General features: G+C 39.5%; 1 protein-coding gene across 1 annotated transcript in view; it reads right to left on the bottom strand.

Annotated features, from left to right (window-relative positions):
* Positions 1 to 19,180, bottom strand: part of LOC139209338 (cadherin-22) — a 65,460-nt gene that overhangs the window by 9,568 nt on the left and 36,712 nt on the right. The window contains exon 8 of the mRNA XM_070838991.1: positions 12,697 to 12,818. Coding sequence (XP_070695092.1) covers positions 12,697 to 12,818 — 122 coding nt within the window. The remainder of the gene's footprint in view (positions 1 to 12,696; positions 12,819 to 19,180) is intronic.

Below are 19,180 nucleotides of genomic sequence, written 5' to 3'. Positions count from 1 at the left end.
GATCAATGAGAACACAAAAAAAGAGTAGGAAAAGCATTGTATACTTTATGCTTCAAATGGCTCTTTCATGAGGGAGAGGTTAAGGTGAAGCGAATATACAGGGATGCAACTGACTCAGAATTCTGCCTATGAAAGAGCAGTTCAAAGGGGCAACAGTCACAAAGAGGTATAAACGTCTTTCTTCAGAGAAGAAGTCTTAATGTTAGAAATGCTAAACCATCATAAAATGACTAACTAAAAAGCTTTTTTCAAACAGAAGGACAGAGATATTCTGACGGAGCAAAGTCAAAATGCAAATGTGAGGAACAGAAAGGAAGACAGACAGACAGACTGCACAGGGATGTAGTCTTTCTGTGCAATGCAATAATAGTGATCCACACTCTAAGATAAAACTCAACTGTGATCCAATTTTGAGAACTCTGTGTGGACACAATAAGGTGAGATAGGATTCACGGTGAGCTGAGCAGACATCAAACAGCCCCTGGAGATCCTTTCACCTTAACACAGGCCTCTCAGTGACAATTCATCCTCCTCTCATCCTATTAATCTGTGGACGGCGTCAAACCCCAAGCTGAAAAAAAAATTATTTTCACATAGCATCTGTCGGCTCTGTTTCCTCCTATGGTGTCACACTAAGTATGAGTCCGCATATTTCTTGTTATTTTGATTCCCTTCACCATTGTTTACTGCACACCCCTCACTAAAAAACAAAAACAAAAATCTAGTCTTCAATACAACTGAATACAATAAAGCATAGAAGTTGCAGACAACATGTGCTGCAATATAATGAATGTCAAAATTCTCTACATAGGGGGGTAAAAAGATAGCAGACCAACAGCAGAGCAGCATGACAAGCCAAGCTAATAGACGTTTTGGCTAAAATGTCTCCTGGTAGAATTCAAATTCAAACTTGTGGTATTATGCTACATTTTATTTACAGTGTCTTACAACTGTGTAAACCACCCAGGAATGGAAGTCCAATGATGCAATGATGGTTTAATGGTTTAAAGAAGTCATACTCATACTCATACTTACACATATATGTAAAAATGTGTGTCCAATAGTACATTCCATAATCAGCCTTGAGCTAATGAATGCTATTGTATTTCTATTCCATGTGCAAGAAAAATATATCTATATTTTGCCTGAGAATATTTTAGCATGAAGTGTTGAAATTTTGCCTCTTTTTTTTTTTTTTTTAGCTTAAATAATGGATCTATTCCTTTGATAATATACTAGGGGGTATGATGTGATTTTTTTGGAGTTTCTTCACGTTCTTGTAAGAGCTGGTGTTGCACACCTAAAGCCATGTGGTAGTAATATCTGTACTTGCGTGAGTGGTATTTCATGTACAATGTGAAGCGTCCATGCTGCAAAGGAAGTGAAATGGTTTTCCTCTTTCGGCTGAGGCTGCCTACTCTTGAAATAAGTGAGTCATGGCAATTTTTTGGCAAGAGAGACACACGCAGAACCCTGACAAAACCGGTCAAATAATTGTCCTAAAGCTATGTAATGCAATCAGAATTGTACTCTGTAATGAATTTGAGTAATGAGTGTAAAAACCTGAATTTGCCATTTTACAGGAAGTTATCCATCAGACTATTACAACATGTTAATGTCAGTGGACAGATATAACAGACGATCTTCTGATCTAATCTGACATATTTCCCAAAATGTCAAACTATTCCTTTAAAGTCAATTTTGAATTATGAGGAAAAGCTTTTTTTTTTTTTTTACTTAATCAATAACAGCACACAGCATTGAAATGCATTTTAAAACTGAAGTTTTAACAAGCATGCATCTGCTGCCGTTGTCTATCACAGAATGCAGAAGACTGAAAGCACAGATGGCAAATGTCACTTTGTCAGTAACACGACGGCTGTTTTTATCCTGGTTTACAGAAAAAGATGAGCGCTGCCACTGACTTTATGGAAGCTCAGTTTCTTTAAGTTATGGTCAGGTATTTGTTCATCCTACTCCTGTGCCATTCTTTAACATTCCTCCTACTGCGAACGCAATCAGCTGTTCTCACTTGCCTGTTTTTATTCTGCACAAAGCTTTTTTTTTTTGATGAAAGCCCGTCCCCTTGAATGCAAACAATTCTAAAATACTTGACCAACACTCGTCAAAGAGTTGCGTGAGGAGGAATCAGAATACAGTGAAGTGTAGCAGGAGGCTCGTACACATATTTCTCCATTATGTAAATAGTGAATAGTTAAGAAAGGAGACTGACAGAGGAAATCTTTCTAGCATCCACCACTCGTTTCCACTTTTGTAGAACCTTGCAAGAGGACCCACAAATTAATTTTGACTTGAACTCTGAGAAATACTAATCCTCCTTTCTACTTATATAATGTCCCAGTAATTTTTTTTTTCCTTTTATTGTTATATTAAGGAAGACAAGGGTGAAGTCCCCCAACCCCACCTTATTGACCCCGCCCCACCCACCAACTATGCGTCCCACATTACACACAGACATAGACACAAGCATACACAGGTGCACTGCTCAGAGGCACTGTTCAAATCAGCAGTGACACACATGACAAACAACCAACAGACCCACTATTAAGTGAGGCATTTCTCAGAATGATTAAAGCAGGATGTTCGATGGCTGTAATTCCTTTGTCTGATCTCACAAAAGCTTATGGTATCAGATAAAAATCGGGAGAAATTTATCAAACCATTACTCAACTGTTGCAGTGTAGTGGTCTCCTCTTCAAGGCGCAGGATACTTGTAAAATGTTAAACACAGCCTTATTTATTGGACGCAACCTTTATTCTGTCTATCTTTTCTCCACCACCTCTCTGTCTCTTCAGCTTGCTCTCTCTATTCATCACTGTGATTTGCTTTTCCTCTGATTCTTTGTCCTTTGCATTTATCTTCTCCGAGGTATCTCCCTCTCATTCTTGTCCTTTCCAGAAAAATGTGTCCCTCATTTATCATCCACCTGCAAATTGATTATTCAAACAATAATACTGTAGATATACTCCGCATCTTTCTCGCACATAAAGACATCTTCTTTATTGTGTGATTTTTTTAAGTGTGTGTCAGACAGCCTCGTAGCACTGCACACAACTCTGAATTATGAGCCTGAGCAGTGGCTTTGCATCGCTGTGACTAAGCTACTGCCGAGTACACTTCCGGGGCCACAATTGTACCTTCACAATAAACAGCTCCTCAGTATTGACGTTGCATCACAGACACAGAACAGGCTTAGTCATACCCACAGCTCAGGGAAGCTGGGATTATATGGCTTACTTTATAATTACAAAATGCTATGGCGTGATTTCAGGGTAAATCACACGCTTCTTCCTTAGCATGCTGCAAAATCTGCATTCGAGAAACACATAGAGACACGTGGAAATGAAACTGCCCGTATTCCTACATAGGTGATTAAGAGAGAAGAACAAAACATCAGTACATGTCATCTCAAATCGTACCCATGGGGCAGATTGTGATAGTTTGTAAAAGCTTTTATTGCTTTTTAGAGTGAGTAATTGGATATTTGAATAGGATAGGTTAATGATGGTATGCCTAGATGTTTATACTATATTGAATAACCGCAACACATTAACAAGGCACATTATATTTAAAGTTAGGCAAATAAACCCCCTCGGCTACGGGTTAAGAAGCATATACACCAGCACACGGATGGGTCAGGATACAACCTGTTCCCCAGTATCAAGGTGCAGCAGTGCTTCAGAAAAGTAGCAATTTTATCACATTGTCTACTCCTATTTGCACATCCTGTGTACGATTTCTACAATTCTTTCACTCCCTACTGTATGTCTGCACGGTGCGCCAGTGTGTGTGATGGGTGTCAGAAGACGATGGCGAGTGCGTCACATCACAGCACCTCTAGCTTTGGCTCTGAACGTTATGACCAAGACAAGACAGGGTAGCAAAATCTGCCGCATGACTACATCTACTCAGATGTCTTATTGTTTAAGTTAAGTTGAATCGGTTTTACACAATACACTCACACGATTCAACAACATTAGATTACATGGTGTCAGGTTGTTGGACGGTTAGACAGCTTTTAAAGAAATACAGCCGAATACAAACCAACAGCAAACAATGACAACAAACAACAAATATACTTTTCAGTTTAACTGAAAGTGCATTGGTTAAACAAACTGCAAAGATGATAACAACTTTATCAGAGAAATGTGTTAATTCTTATGCAGGAGTCATCTGTTTTGAATTGCATCTGACTTCTTTACATGAGTGTTTGTTCTCACACATAAATGAAGAAACGCTGAGCTGAAACAAAGACCTCAGCGCATCCAGTCAGTCTACAGTTATCTATGAAAAATACAACTGAGATGTTGTATGCCAAAATCAGGCCTGGTCTTCTCATCAGTCTTTGAAGCTGTTTCAGGTTTATTTCAGTCTGAAGGTAGAAGAATAATGAGCAAAGACAAGATACTTAAAGAAAAGGCTTTATTCTCAGCCATGGAATGGATCTGCTTGTTTCTTTGAAGGAATATGAACAGCACTGAAAATGTAGTAAGTGAGCCATGATATGCGTCCTGTGACTGTGCCCTCAGCGGGGGGACTCTCAGGCGGCAGCTTGGGGTGAGAGCAAACTGCTGAGGGAGGGCAGGAGTGAGTGAAGTGAGAGAGAGAAATGAGTGGAGGAGAGCGAGCGTGTGGGAGTTTATCGAGCAGCTAGTGAAGCTCCCTCAAGCACAATCACCTAATTAGATTTATATCTAGCAGTCCCCTTTCCTGACCCCCTTAAATCTCTTGCATCTCTGGAAAGCTAGAAGGGGAGACTTTCCCAAAAGTATATTCCATCTACACTGGAGGTGTCTGAAAGGTCAAGGTTGGCGGAGGGAGGCGGCTTTCTGATTCACAGCATGAATAGATAGATAGATAGATAGATAGATAACTAAATAAATAACTAAATTAAAAAAAATACATTAGCTACTTCAAATGGCCTGAGAGAGGTTCCTCTCTGAAGCTGGAATGCAATATGAGAGTTGTTTTTCCAAACACATTATTTTCGGTGGTGAAAAGCATCCTCATGGTATCCAGTGGTGCATTAAAATGGCTTAATGCATTGCTCTGAACTTCAATTCAATATTAGGGTTTTTATATTTTTTGGGGGGGTCACAGTGACAAAACAGTGAAAAAAGAGCTGCAATGAGATTATGATATATACTTTTTCAAGAAAGCAACATTTTTTTTGTTTTAAATTTACACATCACAGTAGCCGCAATGCATAATCTGATGGGTGTCAAACTAGCAATTACAAAGCATTATAAAAACCATGTAATAATTTCCATTAGTAGCATATACTGTAGGTAGCCTGTATAGATGGAAAAGCCAAAGTACATGGACCATGTAAACCCACCATTGTTTTTGGTCAACCGATGAGTAAACTAAATTTAACCATAAGATCCAGATCATTCCTTGCTACACTTGTTTTTGCCTTAACTTATTGATCTTGATCAGGTCATCCTCTCTTGTGACCTTTTGGATTAGATGTCATTTAAGACTAATGAATTTCCAGTTGCAGAGAACCACTCTGCACTGGGCTACACAAAACGGCACATGTTAAAATGTCCATCTAATGCACAAAGACCTTTGCTGTAAGACACAAGTAGGGTAAATTTAAGAAAATATTGCTGGCAGAAGTGAATAATCCATTCTGTCTAGTCTGCTGGTTTGTCTGATTAACATTTGAGAGACAAAAGGAAGAGGCATTTGGTGAGTAGAACAGATGACTCACTCAGTCTCCTACTCATGAAATATTGTCTGGCAAAACTGTGAGTATGTCTGGGTTTTTTCCTTGTCTGTGTTGGTTTTCTTCTTCTTCTTTTACTCACTTCTGTTGTATGTCAAATGTTTCCTGTGTGTGTTTGTTTCAGTATCCTTTCTGTAGGTCCAGAAGGTGAGTAAGTGCTGCACTCACATGTACGTGATGTGGTGCGTTTCCGACAGGCTTAACATTTAGCTGTTTCAAACTGACTCACCAAAGGGATGGAGGTTGGCGATGCCTTGGCCAAGCTGAGGTGATCTGTCGCAGTGACCCACCCAGCGAGCTGTGAGGCGGCAAGGCAGAGCTGACAGGCCTCCATTACCCCGGGCCATACTTAGTATTTGGCTTTCCACCCAGCCCTTTTTCTGCACACATGGCACTATATGATATCTGTCCCTCTGCATTCAGTCAGATAAATACCACAAGGTGGGCGAAGGATGGGCTGAGAGGCAAAGATTGTGTTCGCGTGTCAGTCAGCGAGGTGCAGCAGATTGGGAAAATGGGCAAATCAGACCATAGATCCAGAATGGTAGAAATCAAAAGGGGATATAAATTTTCTGAGCCATAATTACAGTAACATCACTAAGCTAAGATATGTATTATTATATTTATTTATTTTATCATTACATGGCTGAATGGCCACACTACTGTTAATCTGCATAACATCTTGAAACCTTTTAAGGCCCATTTAGAAATGAGGTAAGTTGAGCACAGTGATCGGTACGGCAGTAAATTGCTCCACTGTTGGCTTTGTTTATGTAAATGCACTAGAAACGAGACAATTATATATTTGCATTTATGGAATTACATAACACTGTTAGCCAGAGTAACTTGTGATAACTGAAACAGTAGGATATGGTAATATTTTTCCTCTGATGTTGACTTGAAGTATATGACAGCATCAGCAGTAGAGGATTAAAGCTGTATACACAGGGCTTGTGTTCCCGTCAAGGAGAGCAAATCTTATGTCATTTTACAAGTTTTACAGTCCAAATAGCCCTTAATGTTTATTAAACTTGCAAAGGAGCCCTTTGTAAATAAATCACTTTTTTTCTTTTTCTATCTTGACAGTAAGGACATGTTTGGTCAGTCCTCTCTTTCTCTTTGTCCACAGCCTCATTCTATCTTAATGTAAAGCCCCTATTTTTCTTTCTCTTTCCATTGCAGAAAATCGGCCTGCATAAGAGCCCTAGAAGATACCTTAAATAAAAGGTGGGAAGCTATTTAACACTTTGTGTCATGGCCCTGGCTTGAACTGTGTCCCCAAGCAAAAGCTGCTTAGCCTGTGTCACCCATTTTTTTTTATTTACTTCACAGCCAGCTCTCCCTCCTCCCTCCGCATGCACTCTCCCTCTAAACACAAACAAAATAGGTTATGTTGCCAACTCTCAAATGGGATCAAACCCAACCGCAGTTAAAAGGCTTAGGTTAATCTGATTTTCTCTGTGGTTCCACCGAAAGCTAGACCTGAGCCAGGGAGTTGACACTCCATGAACGAGACTGGATGATAACACAGCACACAACAGGAGACAATGGAACGCTGCTCATTAGCCGAGTAAACCGTGGGTTGATCTGACATATTAAGAGTGTGACAGTGAAGGCTGTGTGTATATAACATGTGTGTGGGTGTGTACGTGCTTCTTCATGTCATCGTAGCGTGTCTGTGCAGGAAAAGACATGTATGAGTTGTGTTTATAATGCTATTTGCGGTGAAGACAAAAGACCAAGCCCATTCAGCTGAAGTGGATGGACAAAATGGATGGATGGCGGACAGACAGACAGACAGACACGTGGATACATGTTTTTTTTGTCCCCAGATGTCCCCACAACATCACTGTGAAAACTGTTTTTGTTCCAGACAACACAATATGTACACACGAACGCACACATACACAAAGAACAAAATAACACCACATGACTTGCTGACCTGTGTTTTCACACAAAGAACAAGTGTCACATCGGAAAATAGGAACAAAACTCTCTCTCTCTCTCAAAAAAGAAAAAATACACTGCCCAAAGAAAGCACCACATATATAGTATAGCATATACCTTGTTATTCCACTGACAAGCGCGATTGAACGATTTAGGTGGAAAATAAATTACTGTAATTAGAATTAGGCATCAAGTTCTGCTATCAATCAAGTGATCTCATGATGCCTTGCAAATGGGTTTCGGCTGATTTGCAGTGGCAACATGGAACTAATAAGACCACTCTTCTGTGAAAAGTTTTGAATCTTGAGCCAAGCAATTTGACAGTTGATTCAATTGAAAAAAATAAGCAGGTGTTGTGTCGGCTCTAATTGATTCTATAAGTGTAGCAAGCCTATAAAGAAGGTGAAGCAGACTAGACACTGAATAAAGCAGCAATAACCCTTTATAACTTCAGATTTCCGTTTAACAACGGCCAGACGAGGTGAACAAAGCGCACATTCTCGAGGTCCAGAGGCGTACGCGAGAGGGAAAGCTCACTTATGTTTGATGACTATTCCAGGTGAAAGAAGAATTTACATAATTATGCTTATTTCCAAGAGTTGTTGCCCTGTCCAAGTTTCAAAATTGATTAACAACATTCTGGGGAGCTGAAACAAAATTGAAACTCATTTTACACGCAAACATCTGTTGGCTGATGCTTATATCTCCAGGCTCCTCCTTTGGCAGCTTATTTTACTGAATAAATAAGTGTATCCTGGGAAGCAGTAGACATCAAAGTGCTTCAACATATCAGGCAACAGCCCCATGCTTCAATAGAACCCTCTGGTTTTGACCTCTGAATTAATTTTGTAACACCATAGAAAATCTTACAAATATGGGGAACGTTGGGTTTTTTTATCTTCATGTTTGGCTGTAAAATTGTCGGTTCTGAGCAGAAAAAAAATGCTGTTTTCAGTTGTAGTCGGTGTCTTCAGCATGGACTTTTTCACTACTACTGTATAGATGAATGGGCCTACGTTAGTTCATAGGAAGACAATGATATAAGACATTCTTGACTATTAGTTTCCAAGCAAACACCTAATGAATATGATTCTGTACACGGCTGGCAACACTGACTATCGCATTTGTTTCACACCAGGCCTGTATGTAAGTCTGATGATTACACAGATGTTAATGTGGACTACTCAAATATACTGTTGATTATGATGAAATAATGTATTTATGTTAGTCCAGTTAGTCCTTACAAACTTTAAAACACACAACCTACCTACACTGTCACTTCTTCTCCTATTGCATTTATCATCAAGTCAAAAGTATGGCTACACATGTATTCATGTGATTTTGGTCATAAATAATAACATATTGGCAAAATTAAGGATCAGGATCTTCTAGCGTGTAAAAATATATAAAAATATGCATCAATCCATCATAAAGGCTGCGTGACATCAACTTGTTAGCTCCCTGGACCTACGGTGCATGTATACAGCGTCCACCTCATGATATTCCTAAAAGTATGGCTTGTCTGTGGTTCTTGACAAGACACGAATAAAAAAAACAGGTCAAGTGCTGGCTTGAACATCAGATGTGGCCAAATTGCTATGATCGGACAGTTGCCAAACAACCTGATTACCTCTCAAGGGACCAGAGGGTTTTAGACGAGGGCAGAGTGCCAGCATCTCTGATTTTCTTAGAGTATTGAGAATCAACCTTTCACTTATTGAAAGAGAGAAATTCAGCAGAATTAAGGCGACTTTTGGTTGCAAAGCAAAATTTTTAGTTCAGCCTTGTTTATCCTGTTATTCCCTAAACGTTTATGGGTCTCACTTGAATGGAAAAGTATATGGATGCTTATATGAGTAATTCATTAGTCAACTGATTTACTAATTCTCTTCTCTCTCTCACACGGTAGAACGTCTTTATTCTCACCATTAATAAGAGAGAAAAAAAATGCTACAAATACTAGCTCTCAGCACCAGCACACACATCAAATCCCTGGACTCAAAACATTTTCTTAACATTGCTCACTGCATTTTTCAGAGGTAAAGATGCAGTGACTGACAACAAGTAGTGGAAACCTGTTTTTTTTTATATTATTCTGAAAATAACATGGAGGAGAAAATTGTTTCCCCCATGCCCCCCAGTGGTTACCCCTGAGGCTGAAAATGAGCGTTAGAAAGCCTTTGACCCAAGGCTAACACTGTTTCATTCAATTTCGGCAGACGACTCAGACAGAGCTCCCCACAACAATACACAAAGAGAGACTTTATAGAGAGCAGACAAAAAGTGAGGAGAAAAAAATGAATGTTGGTCCAACATAGAGTATGAAAAAATGAATGGATGGATGGATGGAAGGCAGGCAGACAGACAGACAGACAGACAGATGGACAGACAGACAGACAGATAGGCAGATAGACAGATAGATAGATAGATAGATAGATAGATAGATAGATAGATAGATAGATAGATAGATAGATAGATAGATAGATAGATAGATAGATAGATAGATAGATAGATAGATAGATAGATTCTTCTATATGTACTTTTGAATCACTTTCTTTGGTTCATGATTACAGTGTGAAATATTTCACTGCATTTCTCTCTAATGACAGTATTAAAAAGCCCTTTCTTTCACAATGCTGGGAGCCAGCAATGATCTTTTTGCTGGAAGACTAATCATCTCTGTGTGATTAGGAGCTGAAGGTTAATGTGGGCTCATGCAGATGGGAGAGGGAGCGAGGTGGGAGTGAGGGAGATCAGACCAGACAATGTTCTAGAAAGGCGCAGGCGGGCGGCGTTGCAGAGGCACAGGGGGGCTATAAGTGGTTAAGAGTCTGTGGATCAAGGGGAGGAGAGGCCTGAGCCTCATTACACATGTAAATGCAGCTTCCAGCATGGAGGCCCCGCTTTAAAGCCGTGCTTTTTTAATTATTCCTTTGCTCTGCACATGATAATTGGGTCTAACTCAGCCCAGGGCCTGTTGACTATGTAAGGAGAATAAAACACCCTAATGACTTTGCCCATTTTTAACGGTGATCAGTGAAAAGACCTGGCCTCATCCTGGATTGGAAATAACCATGGTATTGCCTTTTGTCTCGATCTTTCAATCAGACTCCCACTGTTTCATTGGCCCCACTGGTCATTAAGTAATGATGCACATAACAGTCATTCTTGAGTTTAATTTTGTCACCTGTTTACCATTTAGGAATTTATGTTAATCTTTTATCACAGCCGTATTGCATATATGCGACATGGTTTATTAAAAAAATGTGTAGGTAACCACCCCTGCATACAGCCAAACTCCTCCGGCTATAACTTTTGTTACAATGCAAAGGATGATGACTGATGTCTCTCATGTGGAGACTGTTAAATGGAACGCAGAGGACCTTTTAGAAATCAAGTGGGTATCCTTTCAAATGTGAATTCCCAAATTTATTCTGTTTAGATTAAACAACCACATTGCTGATATAGAACAGAATATGTCAAACATTAACATGAACATAAAATACTCTTTTGAAAATGATCCAAGTCAGAATTATGGAAATAATGAGACAATTATGAAAGAGAAGACATACAGCCTGGTGAGTGTGAGTGGGGGAAAAAAATCAGTAAAGCAAAGAAATACCTGTGATCAAATATTTTTCTCTCAATGTTCTTTTGCTGGGTTCTTGGGGAGCTTTTGACCAAATCCTATAGCCCATTTTCACTGAATGGAAGTTGTTCAGGTGTCATAAGAGGGTTATGCAACCACCTTTTATAATGTTACCAAAGTTAAGTAGGCCGTGCCATGACCTGTGCAACTTCCATTTGCTGAAGCAAAACTTGCAAGTATGGTTTAGATGATTCTATCACGGATAGGCCACAGCGCTGTATGTATTTACCAGGGTCAAGAGGAATCTCCACTCTCAAGATACAACAATACATTGCTTCATGGTATTGACGCACTGACACACCTACCGCAGTGTTAACCTATTATACTGATGTACATTGTAGATTGTATCCTTACTTTACACTTGACATTTTATCTTCAAACTCCTCTGCTTCCTGGCAGTTCAGCCTTTTGCCAGTTTACGGCCTTTACGTTTTAAACAACACACGTTTAATGTTAATGCTATATCGCTTTCCAGTCCGTCGCGGTGCATGTGACACATGGGGAATGTCATGTTAATGCCTGAATCAAGAACAATGCAGATGGAAGGAAGGTACAACACATTCTGCATCATTCACTTTTTATAATGGCCACACACAGGCTGTGTGTGTGAAGCAGAAAAAAGCTGATTTGAAGGCAAGCTAGAGAACATGCTGCTATCTGTGACTCACCAATTTAGTCCTAATAACATGAGCTCACAGAAAATAAGGATACTGGTTCTCAGTACCAGACTCCTTCAATGACATTCATCCAAACAGTTCTTCCATCTAACAATATTTTCAGTGAAGACAGACGTCAGAATCGAGAACTTTGGGCCTACCCTGTCTACTTGGTGTGGAGGCCAGTAAAAATGTAAAATATTGATGATTTTTACATTATTGTGCGAATTGATTGTTTGTATGTAAATGTATCTACTTCCTACATTATTATTGTGATTAGTGTGTATAATGCAAGACAAAATCATTGATGTTAGCATACTACCCACAGCTGAGCACACTTCAGCTCCCCTTCACATCAGTAATTAGCTTTGAGTTTTGTATAATGTGTATGTGTTGTGCTCAATACTGTGTGGGCTGTGCCCTGCTTTTGTTGCTGCCTTGCAAACTGACTTACCCACACGTGATATGTTTCTTTGTGGTAATGTTACAGATCTTTTTTTGTCATGATGTTTATGTGTAATGATGTAATCTGTGAAGCTAGAGTAACTTAATCAGCGGAAAATCTACCTTGTCGCACAGCAAACAGAAAATCACAAGTTAGTTTTATTTCTTTTTCACTTTATGAATGCGCTGATTCAATTTGTACTTTGAAAGTACATATGAAATTTATTTTGAATCAAGAAAAACTTACCTGTCCTGGTTTGGCATCTTCACAAATAGAGGCTTCGTATGGTGTGGCCAGCTCAGGAGGATTATCATTCACATCCAGAATCCGAATGCTCACTGCTGAGTGGGATGCCATGGCGTGGTTCTCTGTAGGGGAGACAGAAAGAAAACATCTCCGTAAAGAACTGTGGAACATATGCAACAACAAAATATTATGTGACTGGCAGAGTGAAACTAATCACAGTGAGTGTAAAGGGTGAATAAAGTAGATGTAACAGCAGCAACACCACAACACTAGTGCCAGTCAACTGAACAATTGAGGTCCTGATGCTGGTTGCCGTGTGTCTACACTGTAACAGGCTGTCTACACTGGAGGAGTCTCAGCAATAGCTTTCAGTCGTTCAGCTTGTGTATTGATACGCGTTTGCTTTAATCAATAAAGCTGTTTACGCAGGTTGCATAAAGACCTGCATTTCACCAGCAGTTTCGGCGCATGATTGCGGCCCAGAGTGTATTTTTACATTTCAATTTCTTCACTTATGTGCATAATTACAGGGATTGTGTATTGGGCTGTGAGCGCTGCCAAAATGTAACTGATGACACAGCAGTCTTATGGCTGAACAGACATTGACAGAGGGTTGAGGGCGCTGCTGATATGCTGCTGACACGCTGATTTTACCATAAGAGGCTGGTGTAGACAAGGTTTAAGAGTCCATGGGCACAACGCTTAATGGTCTTCTTGTCTTCAGTATAAGTGAGACAAGACTCAGAGATAGATGCAATTTTCCACAAGGAAGTAGGCACCAGATTTTGGCATTGTGGCTAACTGCTGACGGATTTATACTAATGCCTCTAGAAATTGCACCCATTACCTGAATAACACTTTCTGACACCAGTGACTGACATGAAAATTGCACCAAAGATTCCATTTTTGTCTCTAGGTACTCACTATCCGATAATGACACTACAGTGTTTAACTTTTAAACAGTCTGAGATGGTGATAATGACAAATAAATGCATTTGCCAAAATTGCGAGTGCTGTTATTGTATTCTACATGTAGATTTTCAAGTGGATAACACACAAGAATAACACCACAATGCACTCTCAAGGCATTTTTCTTGATGGGCCAAAATATAAACGTGGGACTGGAAGAGATTATATAATTAGCACAATCAAAACCCACTTCAAATTAGCACATCTCAATTCTTAAATCTTAATTCCCATTCTTAATCATATGATACTGCCTGATAGAGCTTCCATTTTACTCATATAAAACACAATGTACAGTACAGTGGGTGAGGAGTTGGAGAGAGAAATAGAAAGAGAGAGAGAGAGAGAGAAAGAACATTATCTCTGTGTTAAATTAGTGATCTGGTTGTTTCAAGTGGTCTGGATATCCTGACTAATTAGAGTACAAAGCTTATGAATAAATCAACATGCACAGCTGTCACCACCCAGTTCATGCACCCTAAAGAAAATGTGACAACATGCAGCCACTGACAAAAATCCAGTGGTGGAAAAAACACACACAAATCCTTGTAGTGGATTTAAATTGTCGCAGTTATGTAAATATAGCAGATAATTAAGTGCAATTAAGTGAACTCGCTCTTAAGAATGAGTACCCTCACACTGTGAAATAGCAGATGTGTGTATATGTAAAAACGAAATTAACACCGTTAAGTGATCCTGGTTATCATTTGCAATTTTAATGAGTAGTTTATAGTAGTAACAATTACCATAAGATAAGTCTGAGCTAAGTGCCTAAACAACAAATTCATACAAAGTCTTCATATGAAAATGACTGATCAGTGTTTTTTTCTTTTTATCTGCTAAGCCTGTCATACATGAATTTGGACAACTACTCAGGTAAATTCAAGGAAATCTTATGGTCAAGGTTATGGTTAGGTTAAGATCAAGATCACAAATATAGCACAAACTGACTGTTGGTAGAGCTCACAATAATTCTTTTTTGATGCTACAGTAAATAAACAACCAACACGATTCCAAATATATTGTTTGCACAACTACAAGTGATCATATGTAAAAAAAATTGGTAGTTTTACTAATGATTATTACTGTCATTTCTGATACTTTCCAATTGGTCTTGTCCCTGGAGACTGGGCTGAGGTCCTTAGACAGAGCCTGAACTTCTCTCTACAAAGTCAGTCTTTTATTCATAAGGGTTTGAGGTATCAGCAGCAACTACTTCTTCTCTAGTTTGTGTCTTCACAGCAGTTTCTGAAATCATTGTCCCAGAAAGAACAATAATGCTTAAAGAATGACATGTTTGGAGGAGTGTTTGCATTAACTGATAAATCATCCTCACTCTCAGCTGTGGTAATTGCTGCTTTCTTGCCCCACCTCAGCTCCATCTCATCTCTTTGTTGCCCATATTTGGATTTTCTGGCATTAGCAACATGTCCAAAAGTACATTTCAAGCTTAAAAAAGTCTAACAGAAATTTGCTGGTCAATGATTTTCTTCCATCTATGAACAGTGCGGATGACAGAAATGGTGACAAGTGGGCCACAAGCCAGATAGAAGAAAAAGACAAGACAGGTATACCAAAGACAGTCAAGCAGACCGATAATCAACAGTTTTGCAGACACATTCTCCTCTCCCTCTATCTCACCACACAGTTCTGCCCAGCAGTGGCATAGCTGCTAATGAGAACGCTGGTCTCAACTAATAGCATAATCCTCACATCAATGCAGGGTTTTAATTGACTGCTTTTTGCAAGAGCAGCAAGAAGAGAAACGCACAGTGAGCTCCACCAGTGCTAGATATCTCCTCTCGTCTTCCTCTTCTTCTAATTTCGTCTTCACATTATGCGTCTGTCCCCGCTGAGCCAGAATGAAAACCAGCAATCATCAGATGTTACACATTTTACATTTCAATTCAAAGAATTGAAAACAGATGAAACAATGTGAGAATGCCCCGCCTCTACCCAGCCCAAACCCCCCTCCACGGGGGAAGAGGAGTTATTCAGTGAGACAGGTTCATTCATCTGGACCAAGTGGTGCTGTTCTAAATCTGTCTGCAGATAGAGAAGAAGAATAAAAGGATTTCAACAGATTATTGGCATGTTCTGCATCTGTGCAGCACTCACCAGCTGTTGCGAATCTTTCAGAACGACTGTATAGTTGATCTCTTAGGCACTGAATTATACTGACATAACTTCAGGGAAAACAGAGCCTGTGAGAGTGTGTGTGCACATCTTTCATACATGTGCGTCCCTGCGCGTGTGTGTGTGTGTGTTTGTCGGGAGTGTCATGCTCCTTGTGACCAAATGGTTCATTTTCTTTGCTGGAGGAAACAGTTTGGTTTAAATGTCACTTTTGTCAGGAGGGGAAAATGAGGATACAAATGTACCCAACAGTGTCTGCTTGTGGTCTCTTTACTGAGCCAGAGGCCCGGCTATGTACCACAGAGGCAAAAAAGTATTACAGACATTTTTCTTCAGTTACATAGTTCCAATATTACACAGATGCACCCGCGTTTGACCAAAATCTCTTTATTACACTTTGAGCGTTCCTGTGTTTAAGAACTAACTGCTGTAAATGCCACCATGTAAACAACACAAAACATTTCAAGGCCCTCCGATGACACTGAATAATTGAAAATGTTCACTAAAATTGTTAAATTATACAGTACACACTTAAAAGGAAACCAAACACTCCGCAAGAACCCTTTTTCAATGACAAATGTTTTCACAAAAGCAAACAGATTCAGGTGCTGAGTCACGTGTGCGGTGACAGCCACACATTTCCATTACAATATTCAACCGACAAATAAGGAAAATAATTCTCACCACTGTCAAGATTAAACTGGTTTAACAACTGGGAATACACACACATCTGTTACGCCACGGAGAATCAAATATGTTTCTAAATGCAAAGGTTTTCTCTGTGCTGCTTGTCATTCAAAAGAAAAAAACAACCTTTCAGGGCAAAATGAACGCAAACAACAATTTCACTAAACTAATACAACCAAACAAATGCATGAAATCACACTTAGAGTTTCCACCTAAGCACTAACTGCACACTAACAACTTGCTTTGTATTCTACCCACGTTAACAAGAACTGTAATACATGATGCAAGCATTAGAAACTGATCAGCCAAGTAACCAATTAGAGCCGCCCAGAAACATACTCGGCTATATAAAAAATACTACACACGCTAACCGATGCTTCATCACAAAAGCTGATGATTATGTGACAAAAGATATTCTCCAGCATTGTCCTTGGTTCTTTACGAGCATAATGTTTCTTGCTTTTCAGTCAAACTTTATCCAGATTTATATTCCGTGGGGAAGCTTTGTAGTGGTCTAACAATGTGACATGATTACGTTTTGTGACAATACTGGATGGTTAGAGTCATAATAATCTTAAAACAACCTCTTAAATGATCTTGTACAGCTAGGGTATATTCTAGCCATTTTTTTTACTCTTAATATCCCCGCTCTCCCTCTGAGGTATCTGCACAGTCTCGATAAGTCACAAATGAGGTGCCTTTTTGTCCGCTGATGTCAAGGCACATGTCACGATGTAATGCAAGACTGTTTTGCCAGTATCATCTAATAGAAATGAGCATTGCTGCCAGAGTTACCCTTTCCAGAAAGAAAATCTGCAACATCCTTTGTTTGGAAACAGAGAAATAAACTGGCAGCAATCATAACCTCATAGTGTCTCTGCCAACACACCTCCACTGGTGATTGAAAACTGTGAAGGGGTTCCATCATCTAATCAACATGGTACTTTTTTTGGTCTTGGCAAAGAGGTGCAATACAAGTTTAGAACACTCTTCATATGCTTTCCTAAGAAGATATTTCACATCTCTCCCGAATAATATGCTGCTTTGATTTCCTGCTGAGTCCATGTCTTTGCGAACTGAGGGCCTACTTGGCTGGTGGAAGTGTTCTCTGCAAAATCTGATATGAACGTTTTTGTTCATGTGCTTTGCCGCCACTGCCTTTAGCAGCAACCGTTGGATATGATTTGAATAACTGAAAACCCTAAACTTAACAATAACCAATTCATGGCTAACTATAACCTTCACTTCACCTCAATTCACATCTTACCACAACCTTAACCGGGACTTCAGAAATTATGTTTTGCCTCATTAAAATCAGGCTTTGGTCCCCATCAGGGTACTGGTCCTCACAAGGTCGGTTTCTATACTGGTAACGGCCCCATTAAGGATAGAAAAACACACACACACACACACACACACACACACACACACACACACACACACACACACACACCAACCAAACTGACCCTTATGTGTCACCTCATTACTTCACCACATTGGAATCTTTGGCACATTTTCTATGACGGACAAAATATCACTTACAATTGTAAAGCATGTCATTGCACCTCATTTTGTAGTAAATAAGTCAGCATGTCACTTTTAGCTAATAACAATCTTCTTGATCAATCAATGATCAATGATCAATCTTATACTACCACACACTTTGCAACACAATTACCCCAAGTTTCGCAACAGTCAAATTAGAAATGGTAATCAGAGCAACAATGTGATTATGAACATGCTGCACTCCCTTCTGAGACTAATTCAATGCATGTGAGCAATTTTTTGGCCTTCAGTGGCAGAAAATTCCCACAAGCAAACTATGTACTATGCGTGATCACTATTTGACAAATTAATTATGTCAACCTACAAAAACAGAACACATCAAACAACTGCTTGAGTATTCAGGATTTCCTCCTCCTCCGCAACTCCACTGACAGTAATGACATGTGAGTGATTATATAACGGGACAGACCAGCAGTACACATTAGCCATGTCACAACCTCCGGCCCCTGATTACAGATTATTATGTCTCCCAACCCTTGTTGACAGATGTGCTTTTCACAACAATAGCATCTACAGTACATTCATCCAACGAGAGCACTTTGAGCCCTCTGCAGTGCATAATAACATCCACTGTTCTGCACTTAGTTACCAAATTTCATCTCAGTTTGACTCACAGTTTAATGTGAACTACGTATGGTACTCTGCAAATAGGACTTCCTGTTTTTATCCTTTTTTTGCTTTGCTCTTTAGGTCCGTTTATCTTTTGCATTTTCCAGCTTTTATTTGATTTTTCCATCTTTGAATGAAACACACTCATCTCCGTTTGCGATGTTGCAACAAGTGTGTGATTCATTTGGAGTCAGAGAGACTTATGTTCTAACACCATGAAAATCAAACAGTCTGCATTTGTTTGCCAGACAGCAGGTGAGAAAAGTTATGCTGTAGAAAATGTCTCTTCCCTGGAACAGTGCAAGAGATAAAGACTTTCCAGCTACTTCGGTATCTTTTTGCCCTTAGGGTGATGCTGTTTTTTTTTCTACCTACCTGTCTGGGTAAAAAAGCAGTTTTGCAAGGTGATATCATACTTGCCATCAGTTCTGGAAAATTATATGTCACTCTAACTTACCCCAATATGTTTCTATGGAGGTGACTGTCAGGCAATACAAGTACCCCGGCTAGTGACAGAGCA

Source organism: Pempheris klunzingeri, chromosome 2 (genome assembly GCF_042242105.1).
Source record: "Pempheris klunzingeri isolate RE-2024b chromosome 2, fPemKlu1.hap1, whole genome shotgun sequence".
Lineage (NCBI taxonomy): Eukaryota > Metazoa > Chordata > Actinopteri > Acropomatiformes > Pempheridae > Pempheris > Pempheris klunzingeri.
This window is presented reverse-complemented; position numbering and strand designations above follow the sequence as displayed.